Source organism: Lepidothrix coronata, unplaced genomic scaffold (assembly GCF_001604755.1).
Source record: "Lepidothrix coronata isolate B3197 unplaced genomic scaffold, Lepidothrix_coronata-1.0 Scaffold20, whole genome shotgun sequence".
NCBI lineage: Eukaryota > Metazoa > Chordata > Aves > Passeriformes > Pipridae > Lepidothrix > Lepidothrix coronata.
Genome location: NW_016690200.1, coordinates 3,457,064 through 3,479,211, shown reverse-complemented (window position 1 = coordinate 3,479,211; position 22,148 = coordinate 3,457,064). Strand labels below are relative to the sequence as shown.

The following is a 22,148-nucleotide window of genomic DNA, read 5'->3' as shown; positions in this document are numbered from 1 at the left end:
TTCTTTACCCAGACCTGCCCTAAACATAACCAGCTTCTGTTTGCCAGTGACCACACAAACCACCCCTTCTTAAAAAGCACAACTTTAAAAGGGCACAAAATACAGGAACAAAAACAAATGCACACAAGAGCAACAGTGCAGGAGCAGAAGGGGGAATAAGCTCTAATTCTGGACATTAAGAGCTGGAAAGCCTTGCCATAATTCTCTTCCTTGGCTTGGTACATTTCTACCTAAATTATCCTGTATTTTTTAACATCAGGGATTTCTTCTGAAGATCTGTTTGCTTAAATTGTAGCACTAGCAAGAATATTTCAGTAATAAGGTGATAGAATGAGAATTCAAAACAAAGCAAGCCCCATCTTCTCAAATCATTACATTAAGTAGTATAATGCATAACAATCATAAAAATGTGAATTCCACACTTCAGTTTTATTATATACAGCTTTAAAAGCATGGGACAACCCTACTACCCTAGAGATTGCCATTCTGTCTATGAAAATATTGGTGTAGTTGCCATCAACTTCTAGAATTTGGGAACCAAACAAGTTTTTGGAATTAGCTACCTTTGTTCATGGACAAAAATCTGTATTTTGTTGGTTCCAACAATAAGATTTTTAGTATCATTTTTACAGCCCAGTTTGACATTTCACAAGTGTCTCTGATTATGTTACAAAGTTAACTATTAACTATGTGGTTTTACATTTTTTTTAATGACACTATTCCAACTCTTTCATAGCGCTCTGGAGCTGAGGATCCACACTGGAAAAGTTAAAGCAGAAAAATGTCTGTGTGTGGCTATTGCTTTCTCTCCAAAGGTGAATATAAACAAATATTTAGTTTTGTTGTAAAGGGCTTAATAAAGACAGGAAGGATATTCATATGGTTAGTGATTCAATCTGGTAACAATGTAAAAGTTTAATTTTAAAGCTCTGCAGGATATTGAAAATTTATTAATACTTTCATTAAGTATTTATAAAGCCTGAAATCTTGGGAGGATATATAAATTATTACTTACTACCTCAACAGAATCCTAATTTTACTACTAGCTTTTATCCATCAGAATTTTTGCATTCTTTCTGGGATATTAATGCAACAAAATGGGCAAAGAACTTTAATTCAGGAGTCCAAAGCCTTGCACAAGCAGGAGTAGCCCTTGATGACCATTTAGGTCCATCCCAACCACGGTTCAGTCCATGAACTGTCCTGGAAACAACTTAAAAACCCAAACCAACTTGTTTTTGTTTGAATTCAACTGATGTAAGCCTGACACAAGTATAAGAAAATTGTGGGGAAAAGAAGTGCCTCTACTCTTTCAACCGTAATTTCTCTAACTGCTCACGTTGCAATCCACATTCCTGTCCGTGTTCTGGCTGGACTGGGCAATATCTCAAATACCTGCCTTTAAAAAAAAATAATTGTAAAAGACATTTCTTAAGAGTTCCGTTAGAGGGGAAGGGTAGGAAACCCACTGCTTCCCACATGTCATGAGTTTCACAACACTGTTGCTGATTCTCCTTCCCGCTTGCAAGCCCTTTAAGCAATGGGCACTTTTAACATCTCTAAGAGCAGATGTCCTCCAGGCATAGTTTAGACTGCAGGAATAACAGGAAGTCAGGAAAGGTCTCTGCCCTCAACAGGTTGTTCAGATAATTGGTAAGAAAAAAATAAAACCCTATTTGCTCCCACAGTCTTTTTGTTTGTATGTTTGATCTGCTTTCAAGATTTTTGGTCTTTTGAGCCAGGAGCTCACTTCAATTGTATGTTTGTTCAAGCTTTCATGTCTCTGTGTCAATTTATCCCCATTCTCAAGTGATGCTATTGTAGTCAAAATAGCAATTATTTCTGGGTTCAGTTGTTGAAAATTTTTAGCTCTTTCTTTCCCAGTCTGGATTATGTTCCCTTTCATGTCTAACAGGTACAACACTGAAAACATGGACAGATCTGAGGCAGCTCAGTGTTCAGAGCTGCTGCTGCTCTTTCAGGCAAGTTCCATGTAGTTGTCACCAAAAAAAAAGAAAAAATTCCATTTATCTGTCTTTTGAGTACATTTTACACTTGGAAGCATTTTTGCTACTGGGAATAACAGAATCCCTAATTGAAGCAGAGAGGGTTTCTTATTTTGATGTCAGTAAATGACGCACCAGTGAAAGCAAAAAAACCATGGAGTTAAGTTGGCAAGCATCCATCTTGTGTGCAGCACTGCACCTGCCTGGAGAGCAGAAGCCTCAGACAACACCAGAACTTGCTGAACTGTTCACCACAGAATTTACAATCAAACAAACAAAAGATAAAGCCCAACAAACTGAAAATTACTTACAAAACGTTCATTTTCAAAACACTTCAAACCCAGAGCGAGACACAGACTCCAGATTTCCTGAGGTCAGTTCTCTCTCCTTTCCTCCTCCAGAAAATCTTTCCTCCCCCTGTTTTATCTCAGATGTGCTGGATGATTCATCTCAAGGTTAAGTAGTTCATAATGTAGGACAATGATTTGATGCATTTAAGTCACCAAATGTGCAGCAAGGTAATGAAGCATCAAAACTACTCCACACTCACAGTAATAATTACTAAAGGTATTATGACCAAAAATTAACAAATATACACATAGAAAACCCAGCTTAAGCTTTTTGTGTGTGTGTGTGTGTGTGTGTGTGTGAAGAACAAAGATTCAAAATTCACCAGGATATCAACCCTTTACCTAAGCTGCAAATGAAATGAAAACATGGCTTAGGAATATTTTTTAAAATTCACAAGCAAGGAAAAAAGAAAGCATAAATAGTTCTGCCAAGTGACTTCAAAAGGCATTGTACAGTAAGCTTTTAGTCTTAGTCTGCATTAACATGACACATTAATTATCCCATGAATGGTATCCTGAAAATCCTGCTGACAGGAGGCAGATAAACCTCAGACCAGCAGAGGTCAGGATACCATCAGGAGTGTAACCAGGAGTTTAAGACAGAAGCATCACTGGATGGTTTTAAAAAGACTCCAGATTTGCAATTTAACACCGGCTCAATAAATACAGTTTCTGTGCTGACACATTGTCTGAGCCGGCACAGACACAATATGGGACAGAGACCCAAGACTAATTTTCCCTCAATAATTTAAGGCTAACTACAAAGCCACAGTGAATCAGAGCTTCAAAACACACCCACCACAGCAACTGCAAGCTGCCTAATATTTATGCTCAGAGACTCCCCCCCCTGCTGTGCCCTTCTGATGGAAATGAAATTATACATCCCCTCACTGTGTTATTAAATGTAATGAAACATGGCAGGAAAACACAACTATTCCAGGCTGTGTGTGCAGGGACACACAGGAACCAACACAAAACAAAAGGGACTCACAAGTTCCACTCTTCTACAGAGAGCATCTCTTACTAGTTTCAGGATATAATTGAAGCTTACAATAATTAATTTATTTTGCTGCTTTTAATACTCAAGGAGCTGAGCTGCCTTGGAACAAGTCATTCCATCCCTTTTCCATGTACTCCACTGATTTGTGCAGCCAAGAGGGGTAACTTAAAAATACAGCTTTAAATAGTTTATCTTGAGTTTTCGGATTATACAGATTATTAATACGGACAAACAAGCAGGATCTTGGAGATAACAACAGGCCTGACTGACCAAGGGGGAATGCCAACAGTAACCAGGCCCAGACAAGCAGCAATTCAGTTCCCCATTATTTTTACTGCTTTCCACGTTCCCAACACATCAGGTGTCAAACTGCTCTTGCAGAATCCTCCAGCAGCAGGAGGAATTTTGGACTCCCACCTGCACCAGCTGTAAATGTAACAATGAGGGGGCCCCAAGGGATCTGTGGGCAAATTAATGTGGCCTCAAGGACGACAGTTCTTACAGCACTTGGAACGTGCTTCCCTGGGAATGCAAATCAATAAAATGCTTCATCAACTCGTTTCTCCATGATTTATATTTTAAAAAGCTGTAAAATCTGTAAACTTTTATTTCCTGGTAAAAAAACCTGGAAGGCAGTGGACTTACCTTTTCTGTCACTGCATCGTGGACAGGAAGCTCCTCTGGACTGAAAACAAAGACAAAGTTCATGTTAGTCTTGGTTAATGCTGGCACAAAATCATTTCTGTGTAAGTTCTTACAAGTCACCATTTACAGCAGCAATTTATAGTAACTAGCAAACAAGAATTCTGAACTATAAAGAACTAAGATTCACACAGAAACCCTCGGAATTTATTTTTCAAACAAAGTCAAACTCATAATATTTTAAGTACAGAACTAGGATTCTAAATCAAAATAGTTGCATAGCTTAACAAAAACATTGCATAGCTTAATAAAAGTCAAGGACTCATTTTTTCTTCTGTAAAAGCACCCTGTGCTGTACTGAACTGAAACTCAAGTGATTTTTATTCTGTTTATTTGACCATACCATTATTAGGAGAAATACCAATAAAAATAAAGGTTTTCCTCCTTTACTACTGTGCTCTAGGAAAGGTGCTGAGACTTTGCTTGACTTAGGAGAGTTAACTTCCATTTTCTCAAAACTCTACAAAACTCACTCTCAGTAACAAGGAGGAAGAAGAAAAAAAAAAACAGATGTTACTAGGTATCCAATTAGTACTAAAACTTAAATTCTTTTCACTTCTTAGCCTAAGTATAAAAAGGCAGTTTAGGAATGGAAAGCTTAAAAAGAAACCTTGGAACAGATACATGTTCAGACTTTTTAATCAGACTTTTTATTAACTCCAGTTTCATCCTGAGGGCTCCAACTTCTGTTTTTCTCAAAGAGATTTGTGTTTTTCATATCAAAAGTAACTGGACCACTTTGATGCCAAATGAGCCTTCCTTTAAAGCTTCTGAAAACACAGCAGCTCATCTGCAAGCAGCAAAACTACCCTTCTTCTGCTCCAGAGGTCAGATAAATAACACACCCATCAAAACCGTGTTTTAAAAGGACTAACAAGCAGGAACCATGTGAAACACTCTAAAAAAATTTCTACTGAGTCTTGATATTATGGGGAAAAACCTCCTACCCACACCATTACAGCCTTCCACAGCAAGGCCATTAAACCACAGTATTTTAGACCTGTATCAAATCTGTGCAGGATGAAACAGTGGGGGAAGGCCACAGATGTTAATGCAAGCACAGTCTGATGCAAAAGGCTGGAATTATATTCAGTCTCATTTATCTCATTTAAAAGGTGTCATTTCAGATTCAGAAGTTATATTTGAATAAAGAAACACATTTGAATTACTTCATCTAATGGAAAAGCTTGCTCCTATCAACACCTTTTCAGAGACCACACACACAAGTCAAAGTTTCCAGTACACAGCCCAGGACTAATTTTAAAACCAAAACACTGTTCCTTTTGAGCAGCACTGCAAAAAGCACAGCCCATGCATTTAGGAGCACTTTCCAGGTATCTAAAAGTTTTCTTGGCAAGCAACATCAAAATCAAAAAAACTCTTGATTACCATCTAACACACCAGAAACAGCCTATATTCAGCGCTACCTGAGGTTGTAATGTCACAAATTATTGTCCACATTCTCATATAACTAAACCAAACAACTGAAAGCAGGCCCTTTGTATGCCAAATATGACCTAAAAATCCAGTTTATTTGAAGGGCGGGTGGAGAAACAAAGGGGAAGTAAAAATTCAACTTAATACAATCTGCTTGGGGTCGCTGCTGTTTGGTTTGATGAACAAAGATTTCTAAGCCTTTCCACGTCATTTAAAATTTCCAGTTGTTCAGTGACAGTTGCAGGCCCTGCCCACCCCCCCCAGCCTCAGTCTTTGAGGTCCCCCCAGCTGGGCACACAACCAACTCCTTTCCCTGCAGTGCTGCCAGCAGTGTGCAGGACAAGGATGTGACAGCTCCACATCCCTGGGGACTCACTGGACACAGCAGCTCCTCTGCTTAACTGGTACCACCTGACAGCCTATCCTACCCTTGGCAGATCCAGCATGGAAGCTGATCACATGCAAGATTAATCAAATCTTATTTTTCACAATATTTTGCAGTGATTTACTAGCTAATTTTCCAAGTTACCATCAATATGCAGAGAAAAGGCGTGGTTGAACCTCCTGAGCAGGCCCTGGGAAGCAGACACTGCACTCCCTCACCAAACCTCCTGAGCAGGCCCTGGGAAGCAGACACTGCACTCCCTCACTAAACCTCCTGAGCAGGCCCTGGGAAGCAGACACTGCACTCCCTCACCAAACCTCCTGAGCAGGCCCTGGGAAGCAGACACTGCACTCCCTCACCAAATCGATCCAGCAGCAAATTTATGCCCACATTCCTCGTTATTTCTTGAGCTGCACAGCTGTGCCCTAATTCCATGTGCCTCCACTGGAATTCCACAGGAGCACTTGAAGCCAGCCCCATGTTTTTATTCCCCTTGATGCTGCAGAAGCAGCAGCCCAGGGAATCGCCCCGGGCTGCTCAGTAACTCACTGGACTGGAATGCACCGAGTTCCTGGAGACCTTCCTCTCAAATAAGGAGATGGCACCAACTACACCCACGTGCTCACCCAGCTAAATACTCAAATCTATCCTGCAAGGACTGAGGAAAGGCACAGTGGGCACACAAACTCTCTCAAGCCCCTAAAAGTTTTTTAAATAAATACATTTCCCCTTAGCATATGTGTTTTCTGTGCAGAAGAACCTTACGGATTTTTTTTTACATGATTAGGTGGGATCAGACACAAAATCAATTAATGCCTATTAATCAATGTTATTTTATTGCACCTTCTATTTTTTCTTTATAATGACAAGTCTTCCCCTTCCTTCCCCAGCCTAACCAATCAAACATTGTTATACCTTCATTATTTCTTTTAACGTTGAATCTTCTCCCATCATCCCCAGTCTATTTAAACTTGCATTTTTCCATGATTTTCATCTGCACACTTCACCAAATAATAATGTGAAGTAGTAAACAATATTAACATAATATAGCAATATCCTGCCCCTAAGATGACTGTTTTCTCCTTTAATAGCTCAAGTAATATTCATTTAGGGGATGCAGAGAGAACAGAACTGATTAACGTAATTAGCTTGGAACCACACAATCCTTGGTTATCCAAAAGAGGAGTCACAGGGATGCTTTTAACTGAACTCATGGAAATAAGGTTTCACTAACCAGAAACGAAATCTTAACACTCTGCTGTCCACACTAAAGAAAAACCCAAACTAGGCAAAGTCACCTGTTGAATCAGCCAGGGATCAAGAATCACCACCCTGGTCTGTGCCTTTGGCAGGAAGGCAGGAGCTCCAGCTCCAGGCTGGGCAGCCCACACTGGATCCCAACAGCAGCTCAGGGCTCTGATACTGCCAAGCAGCTCTGGAGTTACAGCACTAAGAGAAAGGGGTGAAGATCTTGTCACCAGGTTTGGGAGCTGCAAAACACTGCAAGTCCAAATCCCAGTTCCAATAAGGTGAACGCTGGGAATTCTAGCAAGAGGCTCCTCAAAGCCATCTCACTGGAATCTAGTGCTTACTTCCTTCCAAGGTCTGACTGAACTCAGGACCTCAACCCATGGTCCTCACTGGTGCTGATCTGCAACACCAGCCCAAAGTTGTCTTCCCATCTTTCCATCTGGGCTATTCCCACCTTCTGGTGAGAATGGCTGTGAGATCAAAGAAACAAGATTTCATTTTGAAAAACAAGGACTTGATAGAAAATGAAATTTTTTAAGTTGCATTTTAAGGGATGAATGGATTTTACATCTTTAAATCCCCCACGATGGCTAACACAGGGTTTCATGAATGTTTCAAGATAACTTAAAATAATGATCTTAAATGCATAAATACCTGTCCCTTCAGAACATTAAATATGCAGATCCATGGTTTTGACCATTAAGCTGTGTTGTAATTAGCTTCCTCGAGTAACAGTGGTAGCTTAAATGAATTGAAAAGCCTAAGACTTAACAAGCTTACAGTCACCTACCCACTGCTGCTGCTTAAATCTTTAAACATCACTTTGATATATTTGTTCAATACAATCACGAGGAAAGACGTTCTTATATTAGCCACTCATCAGATTTGCTCTTTTCTTACACTTGTATTTAAATCCCAAGTATGTTCCCTGCTGGCTCAAATCACAGCATTTTCCTGCTTCTAGTTTGGCTTAAATTTAAGAAATCTAAAGCCTCCTCTATCCTCTGCAGCTTCAGTTGAGGATGGAAGATGTTTAGTGCAATGATCAGCAGCCCTGATACACCGATCACCCCAAACTCTAAATTCCAGAGGATCAATCCAATTCTTCACAGTTACAAATTGGATAAAGCCTGGCAATCAATTTTTCATTGGGGAAAAAAAGAAAAAAAAAAAGTGGCAAAAATTGACCACAATAAGACTAAAAATCTTTACTACAAAGCTTAACTGCCCAAAGAATTGTTATGTTCAAAATTTCTTGGTATGCTCTATTGTCATTTCTCATAAATTCTATTTCAAAACACAGCACTTGCTTAAAAACCCTCTTTGCTTGCTGTATTCTTGCCCCAGGGAGAATTAGCCAGTGCACTGTGAAGAATTTGAGGCTCTTTATCAATGAAACATTTGCAGGAATAACTGTAATACATGCAAGTCATTATTGAATTAAAAAGTCAACTAAATTCAATATTCCTACATCATTGAGCTCAGTGTAACATGATTATTAAAAAAAATTGGATCCTCATAAAGGCTGTGGTGCAGTGCCTATGCAAAATTGTTTCACACAGTAAATATAATATGGGAAAAGTTTCTTGCAGGACACTCATCTTCACGGTCTCATTGAGTTAATCATGAAGAAAGAGATGCTGGGCATTCAGTTTGTCATTTGTGATGCACTATTAAGTGTTTAAATGCATGAAGAAAACATACCTGCTACTATTCAGGAGACTTATTCTGAAGGAATTCTTTAAAAAATTTTTTAAAAACAGTCATTTGTATAATTTTGAAACTTTCATGACTAAGAAATTTGTGAGTGAAACATCCATAAAACCATTAGTGAGGCATAAAACTCAAAAGTGACATGAAATAAATTCATGCACAGGTAAGGTATGAGAAGGGAAGAATTCGCTTGAGAAGTATGTGGACACAAAAAGCTTTAGTAAAAATGGAGTTGTTTTGCTGTACAACATCAAACTCGGATTGCTGAGTAATAAATTGCAACCTTACAGTCTCCAGGTGTATTGGGAAAGAGTAAATCTTCCCAAGTAAGACCAGTTTTTAGGCTGTGTAATTTGTCAGAAGTGAGTTGTAGGAGGCTATAGCTTTACTAGACAAAAAAAAAAAAAGAGTACATTCACACTGGGAAAGCAATTCTACAGCAATAAACACACTAAGGAGGTGTTCTGTTAGGTCTGCCTCCCCCTCAGGGTCTGACCCACGGCACATAAAGCTGCCAGGGCAATACACAGTATTATGGATACTTACAACAGTGCTTTGCAACACAATCACATCTTATTTTTAGATATATATAAATAAATATAGAGAGATATATACATACAGCCTGTTCTAAGTATATGCACACTGATCTTTGCTCCAAAGTTTGCTGAAAAATGCTTGACAATCACCTGATAGAAGGGAACATAAATAAGACAATTGTGAGACCACAGGAACCAGCATCATTCCCTGTAAGGACTGGTTTTATGTCTGCAGTGTGGCACAAGGTGGCCTCACAGCAAACTCTTTTCTAAAGCCAACTAAAAAAACCTCATTAACCATTCTAAGTAGAAATAAAACATTATTTCAATGTCTTGTCCTTCTTTTAGGCCTATGATTAAGTTATTCTACTCTTTATAGCACAAATCTAAAGCACAACTTGGTCTTAATTCAGACCCTTTGGTCCAAAAAGGTAATTTTCAGAGGAATCCTGATTATGAATCATTGCTTTAATCTTCCAGCTTCTCAAAGGAAATTAAAGGCAAGAGTGTAATTTTCAAAACCAACAGTACATGGAAAAGGTTTCTGAAAATATTAAGGAGAAAATAAGAAAACTGCTTTTTTTCCACAGCTAAAACTCTACAGCTCACTCACTTCTTCCCATTTCACAATTTACTTACATAACTCACAATTCTGATTGTGTCTGTCTCTCAAAATAATTGGAGCTCTGCTACTATAATCATCCACTTTGAATTTTCACTGAACAACCTCTGCACAGTATGGGGGTGGTGACTACAGCAGATTAAAAAACAGCTTTCAGAAGTTTTGTTAAAATTCATAAGCAAGCCAAAGCAATTAATTAACATATGGGATCAGCCAATGTGATATTCCACAATATAATTATCAGGAAATATGCTGCAGAGAGAATTTAATGCTGGCAAAAAAAATGGACCACATGTGATTTTGTGACTAGGTTTTAGTTGCAATTATTATTTGTGGATTCTGTGGCTGCAGCTGCCAATATGCAGAGCACAGTGCCATGAACATGTAGCTCCTGTCCAGAAAGTCTCAAGTAGTGCAGAAAAATAAGATAAAATAAAATCAAAAGTTTTCTCAAATTCAATTAAATCTCAAAATGGTGACTTTTTAGTGAAGTACTTTGCTGCTTGGAAGAAGATGACTTCACTGTAAAGTTTTTATTGCCAATATGAAAAGTGTTCAGGAAATTCATAGCAGAAAAAAGATATCTGTGATTTCACTGCCAAACGCTAAAATATGTGCTTCCCTGAGACTTTAGTAGAAGAGATTTGTTCTGTATGCAAACTCTAAAGTCTTCCCAGCTTGGAATCACAAAACCTTTGAGAAAAATCTATAATCCACTTAATTGGGCACGTCAGCATTTCTTGTGATTTTTGACGCCACTTTAATGGTGCGTAAATGACGGCTGGGGTTAAGAGTGTCCTCCCAGAATCAATGCCAAGTGTTTTTAAAAAAAGATAAAAATTAACCTAAGCTACCTCAAAACTCTCCAGAGTCTGAAAGACAAATGAAAAAAAGAACGAGCCTCTTTGCCTTGCCTCTAATTTACACGTGATAACGTCAAAAACACGTGGGATCTTTCCCCTTAAACACACACCTGCTTCTTTCCAGTCGTGCTGGGAGGGGAGCTCCCTCACACCACAGATCCATGGAGAGCCAGGGTTTGCTGGCTGGCAGCTCCATCTCTGTTAAAACTCATGTGCTGTGCAGAGCGTGTTTCAACACCAGCTAACTAAGAGGGGAGGTCCCAGCAATATGGATTTGCTCACTGCTGAAGCTCCAAGCTTTGTGAACCTGCACTTGGTTCTTTTAGGAAATAACCTCTGGTGGTGTCAAACCCCATTTTGGTGGGTCCTTCGTCGGGTCGAGAGCAGAAGCATTTTTGCACTTCTAAAAACTGTTGTCCCTGACATCTTTCAGCATCCTTAATCTGTGCCAATGAAACACACTTTGGCCATTCCCTACATTCAGTTACTTCAATCTGCTATAAATGCTAAATTTGGTAGGAAACATATGTGGTAACAATGATTATGCTGAATACTCACGTTTTGGAGCTTAAGCAGTAACTCAAAGCCATCGTGTATCGCTTTATGAATGTATAAATTAAACCATATTAACATATTCAATCTTTTTTTTTTCAGTTCTGCTGCCTAATAGTTCTTTCCATACAAGGAAGTACTTTATGAATTCCTTGTACACAGTGGGTGATCTTTTACTCAAATCAAGTAGCAGCAGCTGTTAACAAAAACACATTATTTGTCCTTAGTCGGCAGAACTTTCCTGCAGCTTATTTTCGTGTTTGCCATCAAATCTGCAGGGTTGCATTCACCTTGTTACCTTCTGTATCTGCAGAGGATTGTTGAAGTGACAGCCTGGACTAACTCAGCTAAAAGAATGGATTTAAAATTCAAATTTCAATTCTAGTCCTAAGAATAAGCTAAAGAAATGGGTACCCTTGTGACACCGTTTGAGGGGAAAAAAGGTCCACACCATTCTGAATTATAACAAATAACAACAGAATATTTCTTCCTTCCACAGGAAGAAGCTGCCTGAAAGGAGAGTAGTAGAAAAGCCATACACTAGATCACCATGATAACACAAAGGAAAAATAAAATTTAAAAGGAAAAAAAAACCCAAAACCCCTTTCAAGTTATTCTTTAACAATCCAGTTTAGACTAAGATGCACAAAACTGAATTAAAGAGAAGAACATCTTAAACACTTTTGTACATGAACTGACACTCGCAGTCCAAATCACTGAAAAATTCATTGGTAACTTGTAGAGACGTAGATGTTAAAAAATCATTGCAACCATGAGAGCACAGCAGGTGGGCAAAGCTGCTTATTCCCCAATGGAATCCAAAATGAACTCAACAAAAACTGGCAGAGCAAGGTACACCTGAAGTCCTCCTACTTCCCTCTTGTGGCTGTAAATACCAGCCCAGGAGGGGGTTTCTCAGCTCTTGTTTGAATTGCAGGCGTTGGCTTCTCTTCAAATGGTCCAAGATGACCTCGAGTCTCACACAAAATGAGGTGAGTCTGGGTTCAAACAGCCTCCTTGGCTTTAGGAGGTTCTAAAGCAAGTCTGGCTTGGACAGTGACCAGGCCAAAACCAGGAGTGAGGCACTTCCACCTTCTCCTGGTGAAATCCTGCCACCAGGAACACAAGTGATGTGCAAATACTGTAAAACCCTAGAAGGCTGTGAAGCTCCCAGTGACCACCCAAGAGAGAAGGTCCCTTTGCTGGGTCTGGTTTAGATAATTACCATGAAACAGCTTTGAATAAACAACCACTTTCACCATCAGGCTGGCAAAAATACTTCTTAGAGCAGCAAGTGTGAGAAAAAGTGAACAACAAAAGCACTGAAGAGTTCCTTGTAGCAACCAAAACACCTTTTAAAGCATCGTGTCTGACCACATTTGCTGTTGCAAAATAAGACATCGTTTTAAGGAAGCAAATTGCCACACACATCTCATGCTTTTGGACATGAGTTCAAATGCATGAACACAGAGAGAAGGATCACAACAAAACCACCACCATAACTGGAGACAAATCCAGAGGCCAAAGGTCATTGTCCATCACGGAAGCAGAGCTGTAAACTCAGCCAGAATGGACAGGACTAAGTGAATTTTACAGCAGGTCCAATGTGCTCTTCCACTGTCAGTGAGGTTTAAATAAAACTCTGTGTTGACCTTGGTCTCAAGCTCAGCCCCATCACTTCACAATTGCATGGTAAGCAGGGATTCATTTCAGCTTATCAGGAATTCCATAAGCAATAAATAGTGGTCTTGCTGTGTTTTCAAAAAACAGGCTTTGTCATACAGAAATGCAATTAAAATATTCTTTTAAAACTAGTTCCCTGTGGAAGCAGGTAAAGAAAAAAAGAAAAAAAAAAGTATTTGTCTAATGCCAGGAAAATGGATCTAAAACAAGCAATTTGAATCTCAATTACTAACCCAGGAAAACTTCCACTTCTCTCCTTAAATAAAGATAACATCCTCAGTGTACATTAGGGCAAAAGGAAAGAATGTTAAATAGAGTTGAGTGTGTGGTTGGTTTTCTTTTTTACAGCAGTTCCTTAATACAATGATTAGCAATGAATATTTCAGAGCACAATCAGTCCAGAGAAGTGTATCACATATTAGAGGGCAAAATCCACAGCACATAATAGAAGACTCCAGTGGAGTTCTCATGCTAAATCTTTATAATGCCACATGAAAAATTCTACATGGTCAAAATGAGGCATATTTATATATTTAGGAGAAAGAGAATGAAGAAAAACACGACTTTTCTGTAATATCTGAGATCTGAACTTTTTTTTAAATAAAGTTTTGTCCTTGACAGCTGAAAGAGGCTGAACTTGGCACACTTCTTCCCAAGGGAGGGAAGAGTTAGGTTAAGCCACTCTCCTGACAAGCAATTCTGACCCTGTCTCACAAAGCTGAGAAGAAAAGAGGAGAGGAAAATGACAGCAACTCCCTCCTGAATTACCATGATAAATAAAATGCGGTAAAATTTACATTTATAATTGAACTGTTAAGTATAAACATTTCGCTGCACTTTTAGAACATCACGTAATGGGTTTGGCAATATTTACTGCACCAAGAAAATTAAGGATGGTGGCTGCATGTCACTGGGAACAACAAGTGTGGAACTCTCCCAGTAGCCTTGGTGCTCTTTCCTTGAACTCTGAGGTGCAGATTTAATGGCCTTAAACAGAAATGGCCCTAAGATGAGACAGGGGAGATTCAGATTAGATATTAGAAAAAAAAAAATTTCACTATTAGAGTGGTCAGGCACTGGAATAGGTTGTCCAGGGAGGTGGTGGAGTCAGGTGTTTAAGAGGCACCTGGATCTGACACTGGGTGATGTGGTTTAGGGATTACAGTGGTGGTGATGGGTTGGGCTGGATGATCTTCAGGGTCTCTTCCAACCTTGATGATTCTATGATTCTGTGACTTTTCTACTAAAAATTTGAAATTAAAATAATATAAAATCTCAATTTGTTTAATGCTACTTTGATTATTATCAAATTACAGCTAACAGGCTTCTTTCTTTAATTTCTGTTACCCAAAATCTCAGCATAACTTCTTTTGCTGCCAAAAGCCCTCAGAGCCCAGTCCTTACACCTCTTACCTGGAGAGAACTCACTTGTGGACCCACCCAAATCAGCAGGGTGAGCTGTGCAAGAGTTACTGCTCTGAGACATGTGGTGCAACAGGCACATTGGAGAAAATATTAAGGAATGCACAAAGAATACTTCAGAGACAAGGACTGTTTTCCAGCAAGGCTACATATAAACTACCAAGAAACAGAATGAGAGAGAGAAGGTAACTGGATGTTCATCATATTGCTCCCTATTAAAAAGTTCAGGGTTAAGGAAAAAAAAGAAAAAAAAAAGAAAAAAAAAGAATCAATAGCTTCATTTAATAGAGTATCTCACAATCCTTGATTGAGCTCTCCACTTCTTAGCTCCCCTAGCTCATTTTTTGGAGCATGCTGCAGAAATGCATCAGAGCTAATAAAAATGCAATACCTGTTTTTAAGGAGCGAAGTTGATGGAGAAGAGCAGGCAGGTCTCTCTCTCAGCAAAGGAAAGAATGAATTCTGCTATTTGAAAAGTGCCTCTGGCACCCTGGTAATCTCCATCATTAGCAAACTATTCTCAAAGCATGTTCAGTGCTTTAATAGACTCAGGGGATTAAGACTAAGAGTATGAGTCACATTCTCAGCTGCTGGGAATTGGTACAATTCCATCAGAATCAGCACTGAGCTACTGTAAGAGCAGCACGAAAATCTAACCCGAATTTTGAAGGGAGCCTCATGAATGGGACCACATCTGTATTTTCTACCATTGGTACTTTTATTGTACAACTTTTTATTCTCTAAAAAACAAACAAATAAACTTCCAACATCGCTATGCTGATCCCAGGATATTTATCACCATAAGAGCATCTGCCACACTGCACATACATCCCCAGTTTCCAATTATTGAGCAGCCAGTAAAAAGAAAAAGTGTTTAAACTGAATCAGCCAAGTTAGACACAAAACTTGACAATATTGGTTACTGCTATAAGATAATTATTAACACAAGTTAACACAGACCTTGACAACAACAAGGCCTGCAAAGAACTCATACAGTGCGAGCTGGAGAAATGAAATAACTTCTTAATTTTCTCAATGTATCATGGCTGCTTATGACTTCCACAGCTCATGACCAAAAGTTACCAGGACAATTCCATTGCTGGCATTCATCAGTGAACAACAGAAAGAAAAAAGCTCTTGAAAAGTTGCAGTAAATAAATTGCGGTTTCTTCTGTTATCTCTACTTCGTATCTATTGAGATCTGGACACTTACAATGCTTTCCACAATACATTACTCAGCACATTTTAGTCAGAATCTATGTTTTCCAATGAGGAGTAATAAAATTTGGCCTTGAGCTGTAGCTGTCCCAAATTCCAAAAAGCAATGTTATTTTCATCTTACTTAGGAAAGCACAACTGGGGCCTTGAAAAGTTTTTTTTATAAAGGAAAATGCCTCCCTCACATCTGGGTGATGCACAGAGACAAATACAAAAGAATCATTGAGAATATACACACAAGGACACTTAGAAGAGACCAGGCAATATAAATCCTCACGGGACAGGAAGATGTCTCTGAGCTGTTTGCATGTGCTCAACTTTCAGCTTTCTGAGCCATCCTAAGTAGAAACAGAGGCCATTTGGCTTCTCCTGCTCCCTGACTTTTCCCTGGGTTGAAAGGCCCCAAAGAGGACCAGCTCTTCAGACTGGTCTTGACCTTTAGAGTTGCAAAATTCTGGTTTCAGCTTCCACCCTTCTTTAGGCCCACATACAAAGTTTAGGTTGTTTTGCAAACCCCAATCAGCCAAGGGTCATTCAGCCTTAAAATTATCTGGGGCAAGGAGCAAGGGGAAGGAATAAAGTTATTTTGTCCCCGTAGCTAACTGGAGAATTTCACAAAAACTAAATACAAGGATATATTCATGAAAAAAAAAATCTTCAAGTATGTGCTTCAATGATCTTCAGATAAAGCTTAAATTCTTATTTGTTTACAAAATATTGACTTTCATTTGGATTTCTTGCTTTCTTTTGCTGCTTTAAGACCTTTAATAATTTTTTTAGACTATAGAAATTATTCATATCATTGTCACTTCCAAATTGACAAATTAATACAGATATTATTTAAATTGTCAGCTTAAAGAAATAAACACCTTTGAAAATGTTCCTGGTTGTAGCAGGGAACTTGCCCCCACCCAAGGAATGACACATTTATTTCAGTAGCTTTTTCAACCATCCCAAAACAGTAACAAATCAACTAAAGAATTCAAGGAGGGGGAAGGGTCAAATCCCAGATCCCAGGCATTACTGGAATGCCTGCTATGAGCTTCAAGACACTCAGAAATTCCTTCAGGTTTCTTTCCCTGAAGTTATTCCCTTATCAATGACTGCTGCTAGAAAAACTGCAAACACGAGTATCTACAAGGCAAACTGTGGAGAAAAGAACAGTCCACAGTGAGAATTCTAAAAACATTTACTTCAAAATTTAGCCAGGTTCTGAGATAGGACAGAAAGGAACTGCTTTTTTGGGGGGGTGCAGGGTGTTTGGAGTTTGGTTTTTGGGCATGGGGTGTAATTTTTTGTTTTCTATTAGTTTGGTTGTTGGGTTTTTTAACTGCAAGATTCTGGTGCTTTGTGTATGTGTGTGTATTCTGAGCATGAAATGCGAATTTGTGATTAAATCTGGAGGAAAAATAATAAAAAAAAAAGAGGTAGCTTGACACAATGTTGACCAAAAAGACACAACATATCCAAGAAGAGGAAAACAAACGCAAAAAACAAACCAAAAAGGAGAGAAAAAAAGGAAAAAAATCAACTAACAACCCCCTTGTCTTTTATGAATACCAAACACATTCTGCCTTTTTCATTTCCAAAACCAGTTAAAACAGTTTTTGTTATGACTATCTGTGAAGAGATCTCAGGCATTTCTCCCATTCCTAAAATACTTGATTGCAAGAGTCATCTATCACACACTCAGGCTTATCTGAGCCCTACAGAGTCCCTTGAGATGTCCTGCTGGACTTCCAGCAACTACAGGTAGAGCACAAACTCTCCCTCTCCTGCACTTTCTAGACAAGAGTATCTGATCTTATCAAAACCCTGCAGACTGTACATACAGACACTGGTGCTGGACTTCCCAGAGGAAAAAAAAATGTTCCTTTTAAAATTGAATGGCACTTTTCACATCACCCCTGCTGTTCAGCATTCCTGCACCATCACGTGACATCAGGAACGCAGCAGGATTTTTACTGGAAATAAATTGTATTGGACAAGGACTATGCCTGAAGGTTTTTTGCTGTCTTTTTGGGATTTTTTTTAATATTTTTATGTTTGTGGGTAACCACAGTGCACCTGTATAAAATACACTGAACTGCTCTCTCAATACTCGTGGTCATGACAAGATGAGTCCCTGACATGGGATTCTCCAAGAGAAACATTATGTAAGTGAAGAGTAAAGTTTTAACAGGCACTACCCCATGTGCACCAGGTGACAGTGAGGAAGGCCAACAGTACTTGACAGAAACAAATCTATATTAATAAAGGGAGCAATACTAATTGGAGAGGCAGAAGAGACCCACGGAAGGAGATGTTGGGAATGTGGCCATAGATACACTCCCAGAGGGAGGCACACCATGCTGGGATGTATCTCCAAGGAGACTGGATCCCATGGGAGACCCACACTGGGGCAGAAGAAAACACATAAGACACAAGGAACAGCAGATGAAAACAAGTAAGAAACCAGGAGCAGCAGAAAGGAGCCATTCCATGCAGGACCTCCTGCACTCCCTGTGCCTCACCAAAGGAACTGGGGTGATCCAAGGGTAACCCACAACACAAAGGGAAGTTTGGCCTGGAGGCAGAGGGGAGACAGGGGTTTCCTTCAGGTGTCTGTTAAAGTTTCATGTTTTGGAGTGTGTGTGTCCCCTGTATCCAAATCTGCAATCACAAGCTGTGTTCTTTGGCAATACATTATGTAAAAAATCCCCAAGTTGAGACTGGTTTGCCACAAACCACATGGCTTAAAGACACCATGACCCACCACAGCCTGGCAACAACAGCAATTGGTAAGGCCAAATTTTCTCCATTTTAGCCACTAATGAGATTTTCACTCTTTCTGGTTCCTGCACACCTCTCATGTACAGTTTATGTTTTCAGTAGAGCAGCTGTTACAATCTAGTCAGTCCTACAGACCAAACTCCCCATAGGTGCATTTTGCACAGTCTGGTCCTAAACATCTCAAGGGACAGAACCCTTCAGCTCCCCATGAGTTATTTTACAGCTTGGCTTTGCTGAAAACCTTCTCACATCACACTTCCCTCTAAAACTTCCCTGTATTCATTTCAAACAAGTCTCATTATTATAATGCTTTGGTACTTCTCACTGAACTTCCTTTCTTGTTCCCTAAATTCATTAGGTATTAACTCAGCTATTTTTTTTCTTTTGTTTTAAGTAGCTATCTTAATAACCTGTCCACACCAATTTCCTTCTAATAACCAAAAGTTAACAAGAACATCCACACATTTTGCAGAACTCCAAAATAAAATACTGCAGCAAACAAATTAAATTGTGTTCTTAGGGCAGCAGCTACTGAAAATTTAAGACAGTGCTGGGTAAAGATGGTCCCAACTATTGTAAACAATAAATACTACAACACTTAGAACTGACCAGGGATATCAGGTACATCAGCTGTGGGTCTTAAAAGAAGGTTAAAGTGAGATATTTCACTTGAAGGGAAAGGTCCTATCACTTTCCAATCACCACCCAATTTCTCCACTGTTAAATAAAAAGGCACCTTCCCTCTGCCTCTGTGTGTTCTCTTAAGCAAACCTGAGCCCACTTCTACTGGTATGGCAGGAAGACAACTGAAGTGTCTTCAGGGTCCCCAAGTTTACAAATTCCCAGTCTGACACTCAGATAAGGGCACTGGGACACCAGAAGTAGTGCAGACCCAGACCAAAACTATTCTTAGAGTGTCTCTAGTCTTTATGTTCTCCCATCTTTAAACAGGTGGCAAGTTACACAGACAGCCTGAGTGCTTCATTCCCCAAAAATTATCTTTTCTGCCTTATCACCAATCAACAGAACCTTGAAAGCCCCTTCACAGAGTCCAGCAAAGCTGCAAACAGGACACAGCCAAGGAAAAAGAAAACTACTGATGATAATAAAAGCCTATTGTGGCTGAGAAAACAAGCCCTAATTTTCCATCCTGTTCCTCACACCCAGCAGCCTTCTGACACAAAAGACATTTTACTGAGTATTTTAAGATGTCAATACAAACGATTGCAAATCACTGTGGACTCTGACTGGAGCACAGTAAGCTTGGTAAGCTGTCCCCAGATTTTCAGGTTTCAATGTGCATCAGGCCTGTTTGTCAATGCACAATTAATTTACTTTAAACACCTGACAGACCACAGGGAATTATGGCTCTCAGGGATGATAATCATTGGAAGCTTTTGGTACATCCTGCTTGATTCCAAAGTCTCACAGAACAGGAGCTTCTTTCAGACACAGCAGGTGGCACAGGCTCAGGGTGGCAGCACACACGAACCCAGGCCACAGTTCAGATCTCCAGTGCCATATAAACTGTCTCTTCAGGGCAAGATAGTTGATATGGTTATCCTGAGTGTATTTCTTCTAATAGGAGAGATTTTATTTCCCAGGAAAATAAAGACATCATTTGCAATGGATTTGTCTTACAGAGTCATAAAGCAGCCTCTCATACACCTGAGCACTCTCAGGTGAAATCTGCCTTGTAACAAGACATGGATGAGCTACAAATAGACACAATTAGTGAAGAGATTATCTGCATACACTGTGAGCCTGTGCAGTCTTCATGTATTAGAAATCTCCATTTTCATCCCTTGAAGTTGACTGTAACAACAATTAATTCTGCATTGTGAGTAAAGATGTTCCTAGGGAGGAGGTCTGGGCTGCTGACTGAGGTCCATCCCCCTGGCACACCCCAGGAATGACTGCAGTGGGATCTGAGGGTGCCCACAGCAGCTCTGAGTTACAGGGACAGAGCTCAGAGCCTGGGGCACATCGATGTGCCCAACTGCATCCCAAACATGCCAAGGCATTGGAGCTGTGGAACAGTAACATTCCTGAAAACTGACTGCAGCAGCAACTGGAGAGGACTGGAGGAACAATATTCCATGTCTAACACACAAAAATACAAGTACCAGGAAAAGTTCAGGAGTTCACAAGGACACCAAAGTCCATGGTGAACTCGGAAGCAGTTCCCATTACTTCTGCACAAGGAATAACTGTGACATCCATCCTCCATTAAAAATGCTCCAACTGCAGCTACAACACCAGGCACGTGGTGCTGCAGCTGTAGTTTACGCACACAAGGACCTCCTTGTGTAAAACACAACTGTTTGGATGCCATACCCCAAATTAACTCACTCCAGTGAGGCAAAAGCAGTCTGCAGGTGAAGATGACTTTTTAACTGACAGCTTATAAAAACAATGACATGGCAAAAGAGAAGGAAGACGGGGGGGAAAAATCCCCCCAAAAACCAAAACATACACACATCCTTCCCTCATACTATAAATTACATAGTTATTAATGAGTTTTCCTCTTATCACTGATTTTTCTGGATTTTAACTGAATTTCACATGTTCAATCATAAATGCCAAACAACAAGAACATCAGAGTCCTGATATTATCAAAAGTGGCAACTCTGCTTGTGTTCAGTTTCTACAAACTGAATATTTACATCTGCCAAGCACAAAAATCCTAATACCATTTAACACTCTAATCCTTTATTTGCCAAAAGACAGAGTGTGTTACAAAGGAGGTACCTAGAGGGGAACTGGATCTGGATTCTGCCATTTTCTGACTTGACTTTAAGATTCAACATTAGGTACCAAATCAGCAGAGATTTCACTAACGTTATTAAATACATGAACTCAAATGATATTTATCTTTGAGGGACTGGGATAGACATTTGCTCATACATGACCAGTAAGTAACCTTAACGTGCTGGAAGCTTTTTAAAAATCAACACGTCAACAAAATTTTTATAGATCCTTCCAAAAACTTCAAGGTTGTTTATATCCAACTAAGTTATTCCACAACTACAATTCAGCTTGAAATATCTCTTTTGCAGACTGTCAACTTTCATTCCCCCCAAACAAAAAAACTTAAAACATTTCCCTCCCTATGCAAGATCAAGTTACAGAAATAAATAAACAGATAGGAACTGAACTGAAAAGCACAGTGAAAGGTGACCCAGCAGTAACACTTACACAGCAGCTTCCAGAAGATCTATTAAAAGGCATAATATTACTTTCACCAAATAGGCAATACAATAAAAAGCATAAATAGTAATAGTAGCAAACTCTTAATCTTATTTTCTTTACAAAGTTGGTACTTACTGTAGAAACCCAAATCTATCTGTGACTTTGTACAGGCGGTAGTCGGCATCTTCCCAAGGTTCAATCTGTGCCCCCTCACGTCCCTAAAGGAAAAAATAAAAAGCCAAATGATGTTTTATGACACAATAAACTAAGACAGGATTCAGTCACTCAAAGCATAACCTTTGGGACATGCTGGTAGTAGGTCAGAGGAGGGGGAGGAGAACACTAGTCCCAAACTGGCCAGGACACTCCTGCAGCACACCTCTCCCAGCCCCTGGGAAGAGTATTTTCATCACAGAAAATCTCTTTCGGTCACAGAATACATTT

The 22,148-nt window shown here is 39.5% G+C and overlaps 1 protein-coding gene across 10 annotated transcripts in view; it reads right to left on the bottom strand.

Moving 5' to 3' along the window:
* Nucleotides 1-22,148, bottom strand: part of USP6NL (USP6 N-terminal like) — a 117,991-nt gene that overhangs the window by 39,919 nt on the left and 55,924 nt on the right. For all 10 annotated transcript variants that reach the window (XM_017807844.1, XM_017807841.1, XM_017807845.1 and 7 more), the window contains 2 exons: nt 21,840-21,922; nt 4,002-4,041 (listed from right to left, as the gene is read on the bottom strand). In XM_017807844.1, coding sequence (XP_017663333.1) covers nt 4,002-4,041; nt 21,840-21,922 — 123 coding nt within the window. The remainder of the gene's footprint in view (nt 1-4,001; nt 4,042-21,839; nt 21,923-22,148) is intronic.